Below are 20,881 nucleotides of genomic sequence, written 5' to 3'. Positions count from 1 at the left end.
CCACTGCCCACCATCCAAGGTGTAACAATTGGTCTCTATTTGTCTGGAACAACAGGGGAAGGAGAATCAGGATAAAGAGGAAATTGCCATGAGACCAGAACTGCATGGTGTCCAGCAAACATTACTGAACATTTTGATCAAAGATTCTATAGAAGAATCTTGATCAAAAGTTATAAAAATACAGAACAGAATTTCAAATTCTCATGGAATCCATACTTCCTGGAGCCATTGAGGTGGATGAACCCCCAAAACTATTGCCCTGAGATGATCTCTAAACTTTAAACCAAAAATATCCTCTGAAGTCTTCTTTAAACCAGATAATAGTTTAGCTTCTGCCTTGAGCATTGTGCTGTTTTAAAGAACTGTCTGTATGGGATCAAACTGACAACAGCAACTTGAAAGGTTAGATAGGAAGCTTGTGGGGCGGGGGCAGTGAGTTTATGTTAATGGAGGAGGAACAATTCAGAAAAGGAGGGTGAGAATGGTTGCACAACTTGAAGAATGTAACTAGAATCACTGAATTGTGCATGTAGAAATTGTTGAATTGTATATTTTCAACAATAAAACATAAAAATAAAAAAGATTACTATATCTATAACAACTTTCTTTTGGTTGGAATTTGCTTTGTATATAGTTTTTCATCTGTTTACTTTCCATTTGTCTGTATTCTTATATTTTAGATGTGACTCTTTAATGTAGAATCCTGTATTTGTAAATCCATTCTTAAATATTTATCTTTTTACTAGGGCAGTTAATTCATTTTATTTCATGTAATTACTGATTTTGTGGGTTTATATCTGTTGGTTCTTACTTTTGCTTTTGTTAATGTGTATTCTATCTCTAACTCCCTTATTATATCATTAGTATTAATTTGTAATTACTTTTTAAAAGGTATACATTGCCGTTTTCTGTGCTCTTCATTTTTAGTAACTTCTTCCCTAAATGTATCCTTTAGTTTCCTTTATGGAGGTTCTGTTGATGGCAAATCCTGTTTGTTTTTGTTTTGTCTGAACTGTCTTTACCCTTATTCTCGAAAGGCAGTTTTACTGGATATTGAATTCTTCATTGACAATTATTTTTCTCTTAGTGCTTTGATGAAATCATCATCTTCTGGCATTCACTGTTGCTGATGAGTAGTTTGTCATTCTGTCTGTCCTATGAATGCAGTATGTCTTTGCTTTCTGGCTGCTTTAATATTTTCTCTTTGTGTTTGAGGTTTTTTAGGTTCACCCTGAAGTTTGTATCTGTGGATTTCTTTTTAATTTATCCTATTTGGATTTGCTAAGCTTCTCAAACCTGTGTTTGTGTCTTTCTTCATTCCTAGAAAATTTTGTCATTATTACAAATAGTGCTCTTTTTCTCTCTTCTCCTTCTGGATCTTAAACAATTATTAGAAGCTCTTTTTCTAGTCCCCATGTCTCTCAATCCTTCTTTCATAATTTCCTTTGCTTTGCTTTTCTGTGCTGAATTCTAAAGTTTCTTTAAATCAACCTTCCAGTTTACTGATTCTTCCTTCAACAATGTCTAATCTGTTCCTAAACCCCTTTCATTAAGTTTTTGATTTCAGTGATTAGATTTTCTGTTTCTACAAGTTCTATTTTGTTCTCTTACATATCTTATGATTATACTTTATAGTTGTTTGTTTGTTGCATATAATTTCAAGATTTTTTTTTTAAAGCATAGTAATCATTGCTCTTTTATACTTTGCGTGTGATATTCCAATGTTTGAAATTCTTATGGGTCTATTTTTGCTGTTTCTTATTCCCCTGGTTCTCAATCCTGTAGCCTTTTTTTAATTGTTGTGTTCAGTTACCTTTTATATGAGCTCCTTATTTTCTTTAGAATGTTATTTATGAATTTCCTTGAGGCCTGAAAAGAGGGTAGATTCCTCTGAAGAGGAAGTTTTCCTTCTAGGTATCCATAGCAGCTACCAGTCTAGGATAACTCTAAATTACATCCTCAGCTTGAAGTTTATAAAGTCACCAAGTTGTGTGAATTAAGGACTCATATCAGCAGGAGGGCTGAATTGTGGTTCCAGTTTTATCAGTTGTGATTTTCTCCCCACTTCACTCAATGCCTAAAGGACCCCAGGTGGCACAGTGGTTAAGCACTCATCTGCTAACCGAAAGGCTGGTGGTTCGAACCCACAAGCCACTCTATGGGAGAAAAATGAGGGAGTCTGCTTCTGTAAAGATTTACAGCTTTGGAAACCCTATGGGGGCAGTTATACCCTGTCGTTTTCCTAGGGTTGCTATGAGTTGGAATCGACTCCACAGCAACATTTTTTTTTTTTTTCACTCAGTGCCTAGGTTTGAGAGAGTTAATTTTCTTTGCTGTATATAAGGAATGGGAGACTATTTCTGGTTCAGTAGTACACTAAAATTGTAGCCCTTTTGGTCACATATTTATGGGATGAGAAACTCATATTACATTTCCAATTTTGAGTGGGCTTCTAGACGTTACCCCATTCCCTTATGAGGCTATGAAAAGGTTTCCCCTGTTGTTTTAGGGAGAAAGCCACCTGTAGTGCTCCAGTATTATCTCTGGCTTCCTTCTTCTGTTCCTTGTTTATTTAGCCTTGAGAATTCCCCACTCTCGTTAGATTACAGCAAATGTTTTTGATGTTTTATCCTATTTTAAACGTTGTTTTCAGCTGAGGGGTCAATTCAATTACCTGGCCTGACATATTATCGGAAATAAAAGTCCTTTTTATTTACGTACTTATTTATATTTTATAGTCTGTATCTGAACCATTATAAAATTTGATGTCCTTAAATTTCTAATTTTGTCATATACGTATGTGAATTTTTTCTTCTGACTCACCCATGTTAGTTTTTTCATATAATTTGTAAGTTTTCATTGTGAACCCATATCCACATAACTTTATTAATATGAAATACCCTTTTATTGTCCTATGTAATATTTTTGTCTCTGATATTAATATTGTAACTCTTATATTCTATTTATTCCTAAGTGCTTGGAATATTTTTTAAGTCTTTTTTGTGTCATATTTTAGATGTATCTCTTGTAAATAGCATACAATTATACCTTTAAAAAGATACTCAACTTGAAATACTCATAGTTCATAGTTCATGTTCTTTGAATTGTTGAAAAATTGTTTCTACTGCTATCTTTTAGAAGAACACATTTGCCACTTAAAATAACATTAAGTATGATAGAGTAACTCTCCCCCAACGATGTCCGAGTCCTAATTCCAAGGAACTGTGAATATATTGTGTTATATGATAAGGGGGAATTAATGTTGGGGATGGAATTAAGTTTGCTGAGAAGCTAACATTCAAATAGGAGATTAACCTAGATTATCCAGGTGGGCCCAATATAGCCACAAGGGACTTTAAAGGTGGAATCCACTGACAGGCACCTCAGAAGAAAGGCCTGGAGATCTATTTTCAAAAGATCACAGCCATTGAAAATGCTGTGGAGCACAGTTCTACTCTGAAACACATGGGGTTGCCATAAATTGCAATTAACTAGACAGCACACTGGTTTTGGTAGTTAGAATGATGCAGCATGAGAGGGACTTGACCCAAGGTTGCTGGCTTTGAAGATGGGGGAAGGGGCCCATGAGCCAAGGAAAGTGAGCAGTCTGTAGACATTAGAAAAGGCCAGGATCCTCCCCTAGAGCCTCTAGAAAGGAAAGGAGCCCAGCTGGATACCTTGATTTCAACCCAGTGAGACTAATTTTGGACTTCTGACCTCTAGGCTTATGGTACTTTGTTCCAGCAAGAACAGAAAACTAATACATTATGGTCATCATATGCTTTGAGCATTACTAACCCCTGAATAATTGTGAAATGATGTCGACTGGGGTTTTCTGACAAGCCCCTTATCCCCAGTCCTGCTTTCCTTTTGGTATTTCATTTTTAGCATCTTCATAAAGAGACGGGCTGAAACTCTAAATAAAATATGGTGTGCTCAATATTATATTTTTGAAGCATTGCTATGAGAGGATAGCTTGATGTCAAGGGCAGGTTTGACCAGGAGTTAATAGTGGTTTCAGTTACCCATGTTTTCCGCTCCTCTCAGTACTGTTTCCTGCTTGTATTCCAGGAAATAATAGAAACAAGATAGCATGTGCATTGAAGTTTGTGACCACACTGACAGCGTCCCCCTCATTTTTTTTCCCTATAGTAAATTAGTTCAGGAGTCCCTGGGTGACGTAATCGGTTAACATGCTTGGTTGCTAACTGAAAGGTTGGAGGTTTGAGTCTACGTATAGGCTCCCTGGAAGAAAAGCCTGGGTTCTCTACTTCTGAAAAATCAGCCATTGAAAACCCTATGGAGCACAGCTCTCTACTGTGACACACATGGGGTTGCCATGAGATGGAGCTGACTCAACAGCAGCTGGTTTAAATTAGTTCAGTTTTAGCCAAGTGTAAGGCCTTTGGAGGGAGATCAATGCGAGCCTTTCACCACAGAATACACAGATCAGTGGGCACAAAGGTTATTAAGTAAGGCATACAGAAAATGTTCAGAAAAATCTCAAATAAAAATGTTGTTAACATTATATCTCATATTCGTGAATAGTAGAAAATGTACGGTTAGATGGGTTTCAAATGATGATGGCTCTGGAGTGAAGATATGCCCAGATTTTTGTCATTAGTTATATAAGGCAACAAGAAAACAGGTACTTGTATTAAGCCAAGATAATGATAAAATGAAGCAAGCACTGGTACAAAAATAAGCACCACGTTATGAAATGCATCAATATTTCTGTTTACAACAACAATCACAGCAATCAAACAAAATGGTAACCTACTAAAATAGTTATCTTAAAAATGCTATTTCTTGAGATAAAGGGCAACTACAGAAATACACTAATCAACTTGGCTAAGATGGGAGAGAGATAAAGTGAAGTTCAAAAGCACTTCTGAAGAAAACAGTAGAAAGGCATTCTTTATTATCACAATATACGGATGAGGGATCTTGGCAGTAGAAATCCTTTAAATATGAATATTTTCAACATTATAATAGGAGTAAATTAGACCAACAGCATGAAGAAGTAGAAACATTTTTTTAAAAAAAACTGTGGAATGAATCTCGGATTTTCTTAGTAAGTGACCAGTTTGAGGAGACTGGTAGACATTCCTCCCCCTATTACGCTACTTTTGCTACCAAAAAACCAATCCAAACATGTAAAAACTAAGCACAGCAGTATTAGCACAAAATTAATAATCAGGGAAGGGCACCAAGCAGAATTCAAGACTCAACAAACTGCTTTACCTTTTAAGATACTTTAATTTTGCAGTTATTGATTAATTAAAAAACACAGCTGTTTTCAGCATTTCCTAGCTACAGTAGTGCATAGGAAATTTCATTCTAAACAGGAAATAATTAATGAAATAACAACACACCTTAACATTTTACATTGATAGGTTACAGTTTACAAGGTGCTTTCACATACAGTATATCATTTGATTCTTACAACAAGCAGAAAAAAACAGTGGGAAAGAAAAATGATTTTTTGTGTGTGTGTGTGTCAGGCTTACAATGAGTATTTCAGGCCAATGGGCAGTCAATACAAGAACATACCAAAAACAAGACAGCAGTACCCACAAGCCACAGTAATCTTTTTGGTAGGTTGACAATTTGATATCAATAGGGTATTTAGCATCAGTGAATGAGGAAGGAATTGGAACAGACACAAAGGTTCTCATGAAATTTAAAGAATTTTAAGAACACCATCAGAGATACAGAGAAGAGAGATGCCCTAAAATATCACCTTCCCAAGACTTACTTCAAAGCATGTTATCCCCTTAAAATGTCAAATAAAAAAAGAATCTTGTCATAACATGTGAAAGCTGGAAGGGACCTTACAAACTGCCAAATCCAATCCTTCCACTTTACAGAGAAGAGACCTGCAGCCAACGTTGCACTGACAGTGACCGTCTCACCAGGCCTGAAACGCAGATGCCCCGGCTTTCAGTCTAGGGCTCCTTCTCCTACACTGTGGTCTCCTTGCTATTTACTGCATAAGAATGTAATATCTCCTGTTTTTAATAATGTAATTTAGGTTAAATACTGATTCTTGCCACTTACTTTTTAATTTAATGCTCTTGGCTAAATTGTGGCTGAAATTAGGAGTTTTATATACTTTAAAAACATTCTAATTCAGTGTATTTGATTGGTTGGAAACAGGCTCCCCTGACATAACTGAAAGCTTGCTCATACCCTTTAATAGAGAGTAAAATGGAATGACTGAATAGCCCTCAAAACCTGTGTATGCCTAGGGGTCAGTTCTCACTTTGGGATGCTTGGGGTTGAATTGCCTACATAGATTCTACAGCAAGTTGTGCTGGGCACTAGTAATTTTGTAGAAAAAAATATTTTTAGAATCCATAGAAATCTTTTCAATTACTGAAAACTAAAACAATCAAATTGTCATCCCCATGATTTATTAAAATAATTTTACAATAATATACAATCAAGCTACTGTAGAATTTATAGCATACAGATAGAATACAATGATCAGCATGTTCTTGGGTCTAAATGAAATACAAAAAAATTGAAATATTTTATACAAATGATATTTTAAATTTATTAACATGATGATATATATATATATATATATATATATAGCCTTGTTACTTGCTATAGCAAAGGATTTAATGTTTATCTTGCACATTTAAATACAGGTGGACCAGCTGAAGTCAGCATCAGCCTCTATGTGACATTACCGTGCAGAAACACTTGACAACCAAAAGACAGATGGGTTGGTGGAAAGAACATCTCAGTCAGGATTTTTCCACATCTTCAAAAGTTTTACAAGGGTGAGAAGAGGCAGTTTCAGTGACCCCCTGCACTGACAGTGAAGCAAATAGGATGGTTATATACATGTAGATCAGCTTGATGAAAACAACTCATTCTTTATGCGTGTAAACTGATCATAAAAAAAAATGAACCCAGTTTATTTTAAATTATTTTGGTATGCTCTTTTAAGATAGGTCACTGAGACACAGAGATCAAACCAGATGAGAAAAGTGAAAAGCAAAGAGAAAGTGAAAAAAAAAGAGAAATAAGTTAAGCCATGGATTCTCCACAAACACTGAACTTAACTGTGCAAAAGTGCTTGAAATTTCCATGTGGACAGCAATGTTGTTAAGTCAGTTGGCAAAAGTATTAAAAAAAAAAAAAACCCTCAAATACTAAAATTGTACCTGCATGATCATACATTCTGTTTACTGAGAGAAAAGAAGTTAGAAATGATGACATATCTAAAAATATCACCCCTTAAAATGAAAATACAATTGTGGCAATTTTATACTTTGTCTCCTTTCCTCACTGGTGAGGCTGGGGGGTGGGGGTGGGGGAGGTGGTGAAAGCAGAAGCTGCAACAGCACCCCCACAGTAGGCTTACAAATAAAATACACCAGAATAAAAACCTGGCCACAACTTCTTTTGTTCTTAACCGTTACGAAAACGAAGCAAAACAAAACAAGCAAAAATACTTCATTTAAATAAGAGGGCCTCTATATTATTTGTTTGCAAGAATCAAACCATTTGATGACTTAGCAAAGTGTTTCTCAAAACTAATGTTCTTTTTAGTTTGCTTCTTTTCCTTTAAAAAGTTTACAATGAGACTATATTAGAAACTTTAAAATTTGTCACTTTCACTAGTTATGTCCTATTAAAATACTGGCTAAAACCCTTATGGAAGAGTTATGGTTTAGAAACCCTAGAACTCTTCTCTAATACCTACAGAAATGCTGGTACCAGGTGAGAGAATCTGGGACATGATCCATTAACCTTAGTTGTTCCTGCTGAATGAGACACATTTGTCACATTGCACAGGCTGGTCACTTAATTACTCAGAGGAGGATGATACAAAAAGGGTAAAGGAAAACAGAGCCTCTGATCTACAGGAATTCAAATTGCTGCATCTAGCTACTCATTTTTTTTTTTTTTTTTTTGCCAGAATAGTGAGGTCTAAGAAAGTTATTGTTTTAAATTAATTTGTATAAATTTCCTTGGCGATAAGATTTCTATCCTCAAAAACTCAGAAGTTTTGGCAAAAGTGAGTCTGAACTACTCAAAGTAAAAATAATTATAAGAAACAACAGCCTCAAGCCACTGATCAGCAAAAATACTGGCAAGTACTACTAAAAGCAACACATCAGTCCCTTCAAATATCACGTAGCCGTAACACTGCTCGTCAGAAACACAAACAAAATAAAATAGAGCACTGTTTGGGAAGAATTAATGAAAAGGGAAGAAATGGATGTAAGAGGAGTGGAGAAAGACAAACCAAAGAGAAGTAGGAGAGTGGTCTAGCACTGTTATGACACAGACAAATGCTTGCTTAGCGGTGCCTTGTTACATAGGTGGACGCAGAGCGCACACACGGTTGATGGCAACAAAGATCTCACGCAGGCGTTCAAATGAAGGAACTAGGTAACTGCTTCAACACAGGACGGTCTCAGCTGCACCTTAGCTCTCAGCAGAGTGCAAACATTGAGTGTGAGCTCTCATGTCATCTTGTTGCTCCTTTTTAAAATTCACCAAACTCTTTTGCACATTTTTCTGTTATAGAGACACGGATATCTTCTTCTTCATAGTCATCAAAGTTGCTGGTATCTCCAGAGCCTCGGAACTTTGGTATGAATGGAGCTTCAACCTATAATTGAGATAGAAAAAAATATGAAACAGGTAAAACAAATGCTTGAGAGTTTACGAATGCTAAACAAACGAACAACCCCCCCCCCAAATTTCCATTATAATTACACACTGGCATCTTATAAATGTTATTGAGTCCCTATCAGATAATCTGCATTAGAAGAAGCAGCAAACAGAAAGTCTGCTATTAAACTCAGCATTTTCATTCAAGGAAGTATGCAGGGCAACACAATACTTGAGAAATTTTGAGGATAATTAACTTTTGGCATAAAAATGCTTGCACCTAAGGTTACAGACCTCCATTTTTCCTTTATTCCTTATTTCTACAGCCTCTCTTTTTCTATCCCTTTCTTCCTAATTCCTTTCTCCACAGTTCACAGATAACTCTTATATTTACTTTTAATCTCCCTCATTTTTTTTTTACTCTCAAGTTAGTTTTTTAAAATATCTGTCCTTCAAAACTTTCTGAGAAGTTGGAGAGAAACACATCTCTTTTAGAATTACGAAACTGTTAAATCCCGAACATTTTTCTAATTTGATCCTAACAGTGCCTTTCTATTATTCAAATTTTGGTTCTTAGAAAGATTATGTGATATACTGAATATGTTTGAGAAAAAAGATTAAAAAATAATTTTTATAGCACTCCATGTTGTTGTTAGGTACCGTGGAGTTAATTTCAGCTAGCGACCCCACATGATGGCACAGAAATGCCCCATAGGTTTTCATTGGCTGTAAAAAAAATTTTTTTTTTAATCTTTACGGGGGCAGATTGCCAGATCTTTTTCCTGTGGAACTGCTAAGTGGGTTCGAACTGTGAACTTTTTGTTTAACAGCTGTGCTCTTAACCATTGTACCAGGGCCTCTCTGAGTTTATAAAACAGCTAAACACATGAGATGTTTCATTTTTTTCCTCAAAACAACACTGTGAGGGAGGGAGGGAGGATGGGCAGGTATTCTTATTTTACAGATTATGAAACAGAAGTCAAACTTGCCCAAGTTCACATGACTATTAAGTGGCTGAAAACGGTTTCAAATTAATAATTTCTGACTTCCGGTCCAGAGCTCTTTCTGCTACGTACCTTTGGCTATTTTACCACTCATAAGAGCTTGGTCAGTCTTTCAATAATGAAGACTATGAAAACGATTCAAATTTATTATCATTTTTGTATCTCTCCATATAGTTACAATTAAGAAGCTATTAAATGGCTAAATTTAAGTACTAGATGATGTCTAGTTATAAATTATTCAGGGAATCCCAAGTCCACGTCTATGGATAATCAAGATTTGGCTGTTAATCATTTTGCCCAATACTATAATCTGCTTATTTGCCATTTCTTGACAGGTAAACTGTTTACTACCTGGGATAAGTCAAGTCCTTTGAAAAGCACACAGAGTCTAAATGAGCTGCAGCAGTTCAGTTCTATATCATTTTAAGAATAACTGTTAACAATTCAATACATGAGATTGATAGAGAAATAGATGTTCGCTAAATAACAGCAGGAAATTTTAGTTTTAAAAATAAATACAAAAGGAATCAAAATACATTGCAAATCTAATTACAAAGGGGATATGGATGGTTTTATAGGAAAGCATAAATTTGTAAAATTGATTCAAGAAGAGGCAAAAACTTGAAGAGACCAATATTCAAAGAAGAACAGCTTGTTAAACTTCCAGGGTAGACACTAAAAAAAAACCTTTTTTAAAATTTTCTGAACAATAAAAAACATGAGAAATTTCCACGCTCATTTCATAAGTCCAGCATAATCCCAACTCCAGAAAAAGAAAACTACAGGTCAATTAAACTTACAACTATAGAAGTTAAATTCCTAAATACATTTTCAGCAAGTTGAATTCAGACAAATATTAAAATAATAATACCCCATGATCTAATGGTGTTCATTCCAAGAATGTAAGCATATCTCACTGATACAATTCTTCACATTAATAAGCCACAGAAGAGAAAATACGGTATACTAGAAATTTAGGATATTTCCTAAATCTGGTAAAGAATACCTATTCTCAGACAAATAGCCAGATTCATATTTAGTGGTAAGAGGCATCCTTGCTCAAATCAATAGCCCTACTGTTTTAAAATATTGTTGTAGACATTTCAAATTATGTTATGAAACAAAAATGGAAATAAAAATATAAATATTGAAAAAGAAGAGGCAAAATTATAACCCCACCCCCTGTGGATTGTCTGTTAATAAAATCGAAGGTAATCACTGAAAAATATATAGAAGTCAATAGCAGAATTTAGTAAGGTAGCCAATTAAAATATAAACATAGAAATCATGTGTTTTCTCCTATATTCTACTATAATGGGAAAGTAAACACATTCACAATAGCAACCAAAATAAAAATTTAAGGAATAATTTAAGAGATGACGTGGACGTGACTGGGGGACAAGGGCAGTCTCTGAAACTTAACTGGATGATAGAAAATACTGGAATAAGTGCATAAACATAACATGTTCCTTATGAGAAATTCTCAAAACTTAAGTTCTTTTATAATTCATATGTGACTTTACTATAATTCCAGTTAAAATCCTGAATTCAACATAAATCTTTGGAAAGATCAGTAAAACAAACCACTGGAGGGGAAAGTCTAATTAAAAAAAAGAAAAGAAAATATACAGGAGATAAGGATGCTTTGCTAGAGAATATAACTAACAAAATTGACTCTACAAGAATGAACATGTACCAAGAGAACAGGAAACTTGGAAAGGGTAAATAGAAAAGGAAGAACCTGATCAATCTAATTTTACAACACATTATAAGGCTACATAAAGTGGCATAGTGTACCATACAGGAATTGATAGAGAGAAATCATAAAACAAAATATAAAGCTCAGAAGCAGACCAAAGTACATAAGGTGAAATTTCAAATAAGGGGAAAAATAAGGATTATTCAATAAATGCTTGAGGAGGCAACTGGCTCATTATTAAACAAAAAAAGTTTTCAAAATGTGCTAAAAGAAAATATAAGTTAAACAGACACACTTAGGATGAGGCAGGCTATTCCAACAGGGTAAGTGTAACGAGGGAGTAAGTCACCCAAATGGAAGTGTACAGTAGGCAGTGATTGTGATATGAGGGTCTGAAGAGCGTGCTGGGTTGGACGAAGTAGATCTTGATTCTTACTGAAGGCACGGGTGTGGACGGCAATGATGGAGAGCCGGGGGTGGGGGAGGGGGGTGGGGAGGAGTGGAAAGATACATGCCAAAATGTTAACAGAGGTTCTATCTGGATGGTGGGATTATGATCTCAAATTTATTTACTTAACAAATAACCTGATTATAACTAAAATAAAACATACCTCAGCCTGAAAGAAAAATGGGACCTGACTAGGCTATCTTCTTATCTTTTGCCCCAAACTACTCTTCTTTTGTATTCTCTATCTGTATTAATCCATATTTTTAAGGATGAGAAAATGGATGCTGTATAGAGTTTAAATAACCTGCTCAAGATCACGCTGCTAATAGTTGGCTGATGTGGAATTCAAACCAATGTCTACCTAACTCCAGGGTTCAAGCTCTTTCTTTGCTGCCTCAAATAAGAGTTTTCCTACTCCAAAGAATAGCTGAAGTATAAAAGGTAAGCAGACCATATGTAAAACCTTTGAAAAAAATCTTATGAAACAATGTATCCTCAGTAATTTGGGGTCATCATTTTAATTAACCATGTTAAAAAGAAGGTCTTTAAAGAGGTAATGTGATCCTGAGATTAAGAATTTGAAGAACCCAGGATAAATAGCAACTGTATGACTATGTTTAAAATTATTTAACCTTTCTGAGGTGATTTCCTTATCAGTTAAATGGCAAAATGACACCACCTACCTCATAGGATTACTACAAAGATTAAAATGAGAAGTTACAGAGAATTGCTTTTATTAGTGCTTCACTGGTGCTAGCAAATTTGGAAAAAAATACAAAAATATGATGTTTGTTTATGAGATCTCAAATCTATTTTAAATCGTTATGGACTTTGTTCTTGACTACATAACATATACAGTTGGGAAAAGGATGCTGAGGACTATGTTTCATAAATTTAACAATTACAGAGTTCTGAACCCCTCCAGTGAGATGAAGAGGCTGTACTGCACACGCACCTGCGTCGTTTTGGTCTGGCTGCATTTTCTGCTTGCCACATTTTAAAATTCTTTTATTGCTTTGTTTCTATAACCTTTTATTAACTATATATACATACATATATATATATATTTTACCTGGTACTAATAATTAAACCTGTTGCCATTGAGTTGATTTTGACTCATAGTGACCCTACAGGACAGAGTATAACTGCCCCATAGGGTTTCCAAGGAGCACCTGGTAGATTCCAACTGCCAACCTTTTGGTTAGCACCTCCAGCTCTTAACCACTACCCCACCAGGGTTTAATACTTATTTAACACATTAATTTTTGTTTTCTATGAAAACTCACTGATAGGCCACCTGGGCTCCAATGTGGCTGCCAAACATTATCAAATATGGTAAATTCCTAATACAGTAGGAGTTTTGGTTTTATGAAAAAAATGAAGAAAAAATTAAATATATTCAAGACAAAAGCATTTTTTCAGGCAAATTATCTTAAGCTGTATTTAAGAAGCAAAAAAAGGAGAGATGAAGGTCATTCAACACAGCAAAATCTTAAATGTCGAAATTACAAAGGTGGAGTGATAACTACTATTAATTAATACACAACTGTCACTGCAGCTATTGTACTGGCAACTTGAATATTAAAAAAAACTAGGTTCTTTTAAATAAGTGACTCTTCGGTTAAAGTTTTTCTTCTATTTGATTATGGTGGTATACTAATTCTAGAAATTAACCCAGTTTGTCCTTATATTCAAGCCTCCGAGTTGTCTGAATTTCTAACACTAAAAATTCTCTTAATGTCAAGTTATTCTTTCTGTATTCCCATATTTTTCAGAGTAGTACCTTCACTTATATGACAATCTGATTAATGAATAACTAGCACACAAACAGGCATATAATAATTATTTGGTGAATGATGACATGAGAGTAATTTTTAAAAGAAAGAAATATACTCGTTTTAGAACATTTGCCTTGATCTTTTAAAAGAACATTAATTAAAACTCCCTATTTCCATTATTGGAAAACCTGGTGGCATAGTGGTTAAGAGCTACAGCTGTTAACCGAAAGGTCAGCAGTTTGAATCCACCCGGTGCTCCTTGGAAACTCTATGGGGCAGTTCTACTCCGTCCTATAGGGTCGCTATGAGTCAGGATCAACTTGATAGCAATAAGTATGGCTTTCTTTTTTTTCCCATTATTTGGAGCCCTGGTGGCATAGTGGTTGAGAGCTTGGCTGCTAACCAAAAGACTCGCAGTTCAAATCCACCAGCTGCTCCTTGGAAACCCTACGGGGCAGTTCTACACTTTCCTATAGGGTCATTATGAGTCAGAACTGACTCCAGGGCACCTAACAACAACAACATTTCCATTATTTATGTTCAAATTAACTTTTAAATGGATAAAGGAAAGTACTGTCTGAAGAACAATGCTCAGTCAATAATTCAACAAATATTTAGTAAGCATGTTACCAGTCATCAGGCTCTCTTGCTGGATGATTACAATGAAACCTTTTAAAACAACATGCTGCATATATAGGTATTAAGGAAGAACACCCTGATCCAGACTGGGGATTCAGAGTAAATATCACAGTAGAGCTAACATTTAAGCCAAATCTTAAAGAATGGATAAGAATACGGCAGCTGTACAAATGGGGAAAGACATTCTAAGCAAAGGGAAAAACTTTTACAAAGGCATGGAGTGTGAAAACTAATGCTTTGTTTGGGAAACTCTATACGAAAATTTTGGGAACACTGATTAATGCCATAGGGAGTCAAGATAAAGACAGGAAAATAGCTGATGAATCTCGCAATTAAATGTTATTAAATCTGGCTGTGTGCCAATTCTGGCAAATATATGTAAACAAAAAATATTTGTTTATATATTATCTTTCTAAGGTAGCTTCAAGCCAGTTTTGAAATGTAAACCCTGAAACGTTGTCTGATGCTATATAATTAGTATATTTTGAAAGACAGGAGATTTGGATAGGAAAAATTTAACAAGGAAAATATTTCAGATTGATGGTCAAAATAGAATATATGCTTTTTCTTTTATCAGGGAGAAAGTTCATTTTTAAGTTGTGGGTTATAAAGTATTTTTATGTCCTGCACAGAATTAATTTAAAAGGTTAAAAGAAATTAAAACTATGTGGCTAAGTGAAAATATCTCTACTATATAATTTGAATACCAACTTTTAAAAAGCTTTTAATTTAAAAAGAAGGACTCACCTTCCTCTGGTAAATAGCAATCCAATCTGTTGTGGCGAACCACTTGTGAGTTTTTATATCACTCACACCATTCTTTAGATTTCCAAACCGCTTCGTGAGGTCCACCTGGAGCAGATTCCTCAGAAGGTCCTTGAGATCTGAACTGAAGTGGGATGGGAATCGGACCTGCATAAACACAAACACATCATGTGGTAAGGCACACATTCCAAGACTTGTCTCTTGATTTTTCTGTTTTGATTTCAGAAAGTTTTTTTTTTAAAGTAAATGGGCCATTACAGAAACAAAAAATAGTAGTGATGATTTTCAAACGCTATTAACTGTGTGCTCCAGTCCCCATAGTAGTCTTAAAGAAGAAAATTATTTGGGAGAATAAACTAAAACTGTTTTGGCCATGAACCCCTTTATGAACCTGGACCCTTCTCCTGAAAAATACATATACAAATGGAAATTTCCGAACAATGTCAGAAGGTCCAGCCATCTTCAAGAGGGAAATTTTGGGCCCCACATTACAAACCTCCATTTTAGAGATATTTAAGTAAGCTTGTAATTTTAAATAGAACAAGCAGCATGTGAAAGATATCAGTATGCACATTTTAAAAAGCAATCTATCAAAACGGAAGTCTAAAAATGATTGTAAAAACCCACGGTGCTTCTCACAGCATAGGAAACTGTTTTTCATTTATCAGTGGATGACTTTTAAACAGAACTCTGCTATTATGCAACAGTATAAAAATTATTTAAACTGATTTAAAAGCATTTTTCCACCTCCTAAGTTGTGAGTCATAGGGGATTGACTCTATGGCAGTGGGTTTGGCTTTTTTGTTTAAGTTGTGAAGACTTTATAATTAGTTGGCTGGCCTCCTGCCTTAATAACAAAAAGTCCATATAACTAAAGATGTTATATGTTAGGCAATCAATAAAATTAAAGTATTATTCATAAGAGACCTAAACCAAAAAACCAAACCCATTGCCCTCAAGTCAATTCCGACTCATCGCGACCCCACAGGACAGAGCAGAACCACCCCACCGAGTTTCCAAGGAGTGCCTGGTGCTGGTGGATTCATACTGCTGATCTTTTGGTTAGCAGCAGTAGCTCTTAACCAAATTGCTACCGGGGTTTCCATAAGAGACCTAGGTCATTTTTTTTTTTGTTTTGTTGTTATTTTGTTGAAACACATGCATCTCTACTCAAACCTAACTTTCAGTTTCCACCCTTTATTAATATGCACACTGAAAAATTAACATGGGCACTACTAAGCGATGAGATCAGAAGGAACAGCTGCATCTACACCTTTCTTATTCTCTTTCATTATTACCACCTCTCCAGTAACCTTTCAACCTGTGCTCAACCATCTCCCCCTTTATAGGTGAAACAACTAAGAAAAAGATTAAGTAACTTGCCCAAGATAACAAAGCTACTAAGTGGTACCAAAAACCAAACCCAGTGCCGTCGAGTTGATTCTGACTCATAGAGACCCTACAGGACAGAGTAGAACTGCCCTGTAGAGTTTCCAAGGAGCACCTGGCGGATCTGAACTGCCAACCCTTTGGTTAGCAGCCGTAGCACTTAACCACTATGCCACCAGGGTATCCTACCAAGTGGCAGGGGTTGTAATTCCAAAGCAGATATTCTGACATGAGTAACCCTAAAAACCCACTGCCATCGAGTCGATTCCGACTCACAGCAACCCTACAGGACAGAATAGAACTGCCCTATAGAGCTTCCAAGGAGCACCTGGTGGATTTGAACTGCCAACCTTTTGGTTAGCAGTCATAACACTTAACCACTACGCCACCAGGGTTTACATTTTTAATTATTCTATATTTCTTTAATGATTCAATACCTTGAATATAGTTATTATCAGGAACCTTCTAAAAATTTAAATTTTTGTCTTAAAAATACTTTGTTGCACCTTTCTTCATTGATTCCAGGTAGGGCAATATTATACTAGAGAATAACAGGTATTCAAAAGGCACACTGTCTACTTTAAAAATAATATGACATTTTTTCCAGTGGTTATAGTTTAACTTGTTTAGATTCCCAAGAAGTAACTGGCTTGAAGTACATCTATCTTTGTTTAGAATAGAGTTGAATGAACTGCTCAATACAATGTACCAGTTATTCTTCTCTTTATGATGTTCAGAATGGTGGACAGTAATGTACTACGTATAAATTATCTTCTGAATTTAGGTTACTTATTTGGAATGCAAATATAGTAATGATCTTGAATTAATGTGTATGTTTAATCTTCGTAATAGTGATTTTCAAAATCCTTCCTTGTTGGGGGGGAGTGTTGTGATAGTAGGTATCAGAGTCATTTCGGAATTTTTCAAATTATAGATCTATCCTCCTCATGTCCACATCACATCTTCTTCTTGCCCAGAGATAATCTGATAGGTAACCTATACTCTCATAGTGAGCCATGTTAATGATGGGAATCTGTCATATCCTTGAAGTATACTGGGGGAGATAAAATCAGAACCATTGTGGGAGTATTTTTTCCACACTTATTCTGGAATGTAATCTGCAATGTAGTTTCTTGGTTGACAGAACTTTCTAAACAGCTGCTGATTTAGCAAAACTGGAGTTAAAAACAAAACAATTTAAATAAAATGATGTTTTAAATGTTAGACCTTTATTTACTTATATTAACCTGGAGACACCAAAGATTTCTATAAAGGCAAGAGTGACTATCTAATTTTTCTTCAAATGGTACCAAGAAGGATATTATTTTTATCATTATTATCAATTACAACTGCTATAATAAATGAAACTAGAACCCTAGAATATTGGAGCTAGAGGGACCATAGTTTAATTTAGTCCCAGCCTTCATTTTAAAGATAAGGAACCTTACCCTCAGTGAGGCTATCAACTCAGTCAGAGGTATATCCTTGGGACAATAACTTAAGCCTCTGGACTTCTACCTCTGTGTGCTTCCTGCCAGTCCATGATAGGGCAAATGACATGAAAGTAGCTGTAAAGAGCCAAATATGGAAAGGAGAAAGAGTCTAAACCCACTAAATCATTAGGTCTGAGAGATTAGGTCATTGGAAACGGACTTTAACACAGAAGAGGTGTTTGTACAACACGGAAGGGGGGATTGTGCAGCATACACTTTCTAGAGTGTTGTCTTTTTTCCTTAGTATTATTTACAGTTAGGATTCTTTTACAACTATTAGAGACCAAGCTACTTCTGAGTTTCCTAATGATATAGTCTTGAGATTCTGGCTGTGAGTAAATCTATTTCAGTGTATAGGATACACAGAACTAGTTCTTAATCCATGTTGTATATGAGAATCTTCTGTGGTAATTAAAAAAAAATACTGATGTTTGGATCCACAGAAGACTAACTGAATTAGTATCTTTGATGGTGTAACACTCAAAGGTGGAATCTACTTCAAGAAGGCTTCATGAAGGCAGGAACCAGAACCAATTTGCTGTATACAGCACATAGAACTGGTCTGGCATATAGCATATAGTAGGAGATAATAAACATTGAAATGAATACATGAGTCCAAATAAAACAAATACTGATTGAACACCTAGTAGGTGCCAGGTAAGGTGCTTGGGATAAAAAAAACAAGACAAAGATTTCTGCCTTCGTGGAGTTGACATTCTAGTGGGAGAGACAGATGAGAAATAATAACTAGACTGACCCTTTAAAAATGTTAAGCCATCCCATCCCTTTTCACAAAACCTTGCAGTGCAAGGTCTTTGATTTTTACTTTGAAAAAAATGGGAACCCATTACAAGGTTTTGAAAGGAGTAGCAGGATCTGATTTAAAATTTTTAGAGAACCACTCTAGAGACTCAGGGGTAGCAGTGGAGGTGCTAAGAAGTGGTTGAATTCTGTATATATTCTACAAGTAGAACCAAATTTTTCTTTTTTTTTTCTTTTCTTTTCACTGGATATGGGGTGAGGACTCCAAAGTGTTTTGGCTTGAATACTTGGAAGAACGATTTGCCAACAATTGTGATGGGGAAGGCTATGAGAGATTAGCTAGGGGTAATAAAGATTTGCTAGGGGGAATGAAGATTAGTAGTTCAGTCTTAGGTTGAATTTGAGGTATTAAACATCCAAGTGGAATCTGGACATTGGATACAAGAGCCTGGAATTCAGGAGTCAAGTATGGGCTAGAAAAATGAACTTGGGAACTGTCAGGATACAGTTGTCACTTAAAGCCATGAGACTGAATGAGACCACCAAGGAAGGGAGTGTAGAGAAAGAAAATGACCCAGCTAAGGAGATTAAGAAGGAAAAACCAGTAATGCTAAGAATGTATGGAGTCACTGAAGCCGAGTGAAGGAATAATGAATGAACCACTGAACTAGATTCTCTTCCTTGCTTTGCCACAAACTACCTTTTGTCTTTGGGCAATTCTGGGCCTTGATTTACCTACATATAGAACATAATGGAACATCCCTGCTATCTCAAAAATTCTACCAAGCTATTTATTTCCCTAGTAGAGAGAATACTTGGGTTACACTACCAATTCCAGTTATGTACATGCTCTGTGATCTACGACAAACAACTTTACTTTCTAAGTTTGTTTCCTCATCTATAAAATATGATATGATGGCAGGTATTAAAAAGAAGTTAGGTAACTTTTATGAAATTGCCTTGCATCATGCCTAGTATCTTGTGGTACTAATACATTTTTTTCTCCTTCCCATTAGAATGTTTTCATGATCTGAAGCTGAATCTCTGAATCAAAGAGGGATCCTGAAAGCCAGTAATATCTATCCTCATGTTTCCAAACTACCTAAGGACAGTCTCTGCTAGAAAAGTCATTTTGAGAGTGACAGAGTTCCTCCTTTCTTCTTGTCTCATGCTCCACTTGTTAATTTATGGGAACAAATTGTTCTTAAGATATTTACACAATTTGTTAAGAGTGAGACTATCACCCTATTTTATAAGGACATCATTCTGAATATAGCTGACATTCTACTTTGTAAAATTACATTATGTTATATGCTAAACAAACCATTTATAAAAATAATTCTGAACTGAGCAAACAACAGACTGTTCTGCTTTCAATAGCAGATTATAAAGTCTTGTGCATTTTGGTTTTAGGAATGACCATTATTTTCTAAAAAGTTAAGATGAAGTTACATTCAGCCAGCAACTTAGTTCATGTTGTCATAGTATCCATACTGGGTGATTTAAATTCACTAGCTGGTCGACTGACACTTTTTTCTGTTTTTCCTGTGAGCTTATCACAGAAATTACAAAGTAAATCTTTGACTGAAAAAAGAATACAAAAATATTAGTTATTTTTCTGCAATTGGCAGGGTAGAGAATTGCTTAACCAATGGCATTCTTTTATGTATTGGGATAAAATTTACTGGACTTAAATTACTCAAAAGACTTTACACACAGCCAATAAGCAATAATCTACTAACTTCTGACCACAAGCATGTTGGAATAAATTTTAAGAAATTACCTAAATTAGGTACAGTAAGTTCCAAAAATTTAGAATTCCAGTATACATCTAGCAAACGTGAACATATATATTAATTTTTCAAAGGCATAACAATTTTTCATACATTATGCTTTCTATAGATATGGTACCAAGCTCTAAGCTGCCTCAGAGCAGCTTTAATCAACCTGGATCCTATATATAAAAGAAAGAGCTAGGTCATTTGGAGCCCTGGTGGTGCACTGGGTAAGAGCTCGGCTGCCAACCAAAAGGTTGGCAGTTCAAATCCTCCAGCTGCTCCTTGGAAACCCGAAGGGGCACTTCTACTCTGTCCTATGGGGTCACTATGAGTCAGAATGGACTCAACGGCAATGGGTTTAGGTCATTTTAAAAATACTTATAAATACTGGTGCCACACCTTTGGGCTTGCTAATCTGCTCTCTTACCTATGCAGAAATACTAGCAGATATAACAAATCCAGAGGGTTACTACCCATACAAACCTCACT

General features: G+C 35.5%; 1 protein-coding gene across 4 annotated transcripts in view; it reads right to left on the bottom strand.

Moving 5' to 3' along the window:
• Positions 1-4,954: 4,954 nt before the first annotated feature.
• The window catches only part of PRKACB (protein kinase cAMP-activated catalytic subunit beta), a 138,418-nt gene continuing 122,491 nt past the window's right edge, over positions 4,955-20,881 (bottom strand). For 2 of the 4 annotated variants that reach the window (XM_049879628.1, XM_049879631.1), the window contains 2 exons: positions 14,953-15,117; positions 4,956-8,635 (listed from right to left, as the gene is read on the bottom strand). In XM_049879628.1, coding sequence (XP_049735585.1) covers positions 8,510-8,635; positions 14,953-15,117 — 291 coding nt within the window. In that variant the 3' untranslated portion in view covers positions 4,956-8,509. Of the gene's footprint in view, positions 8,636-14,952; positions 15,118-20,881 lie in introns of all 4 variants that reach the window. The other 2 variants (XM_049879629.1, XM_049879630.1) reach the window with 2 other exon arrangements.

The sequence above is a fragment of the Elephas maximus genome, chromosome 3, assembly GCF_024166365.1.
Source record: "Elephas maximus indicus isolate mEleMax1 chromosome 3, mEleMax1 primary haplotype, whole genome shotgun sequence".
In the NCBI taxonomy this organism is placed as follows: Eukaryota; Metazoa; Chordata; class Mammalia; order Proboscidea; family Elephantidae; genus Elephas; species Elephas maximus.
The sequence above is the reverse complement of the archived record's forward strand: the minus strand, read 5'-3'. Positions and strand labels throughout refer to the sequence as shown.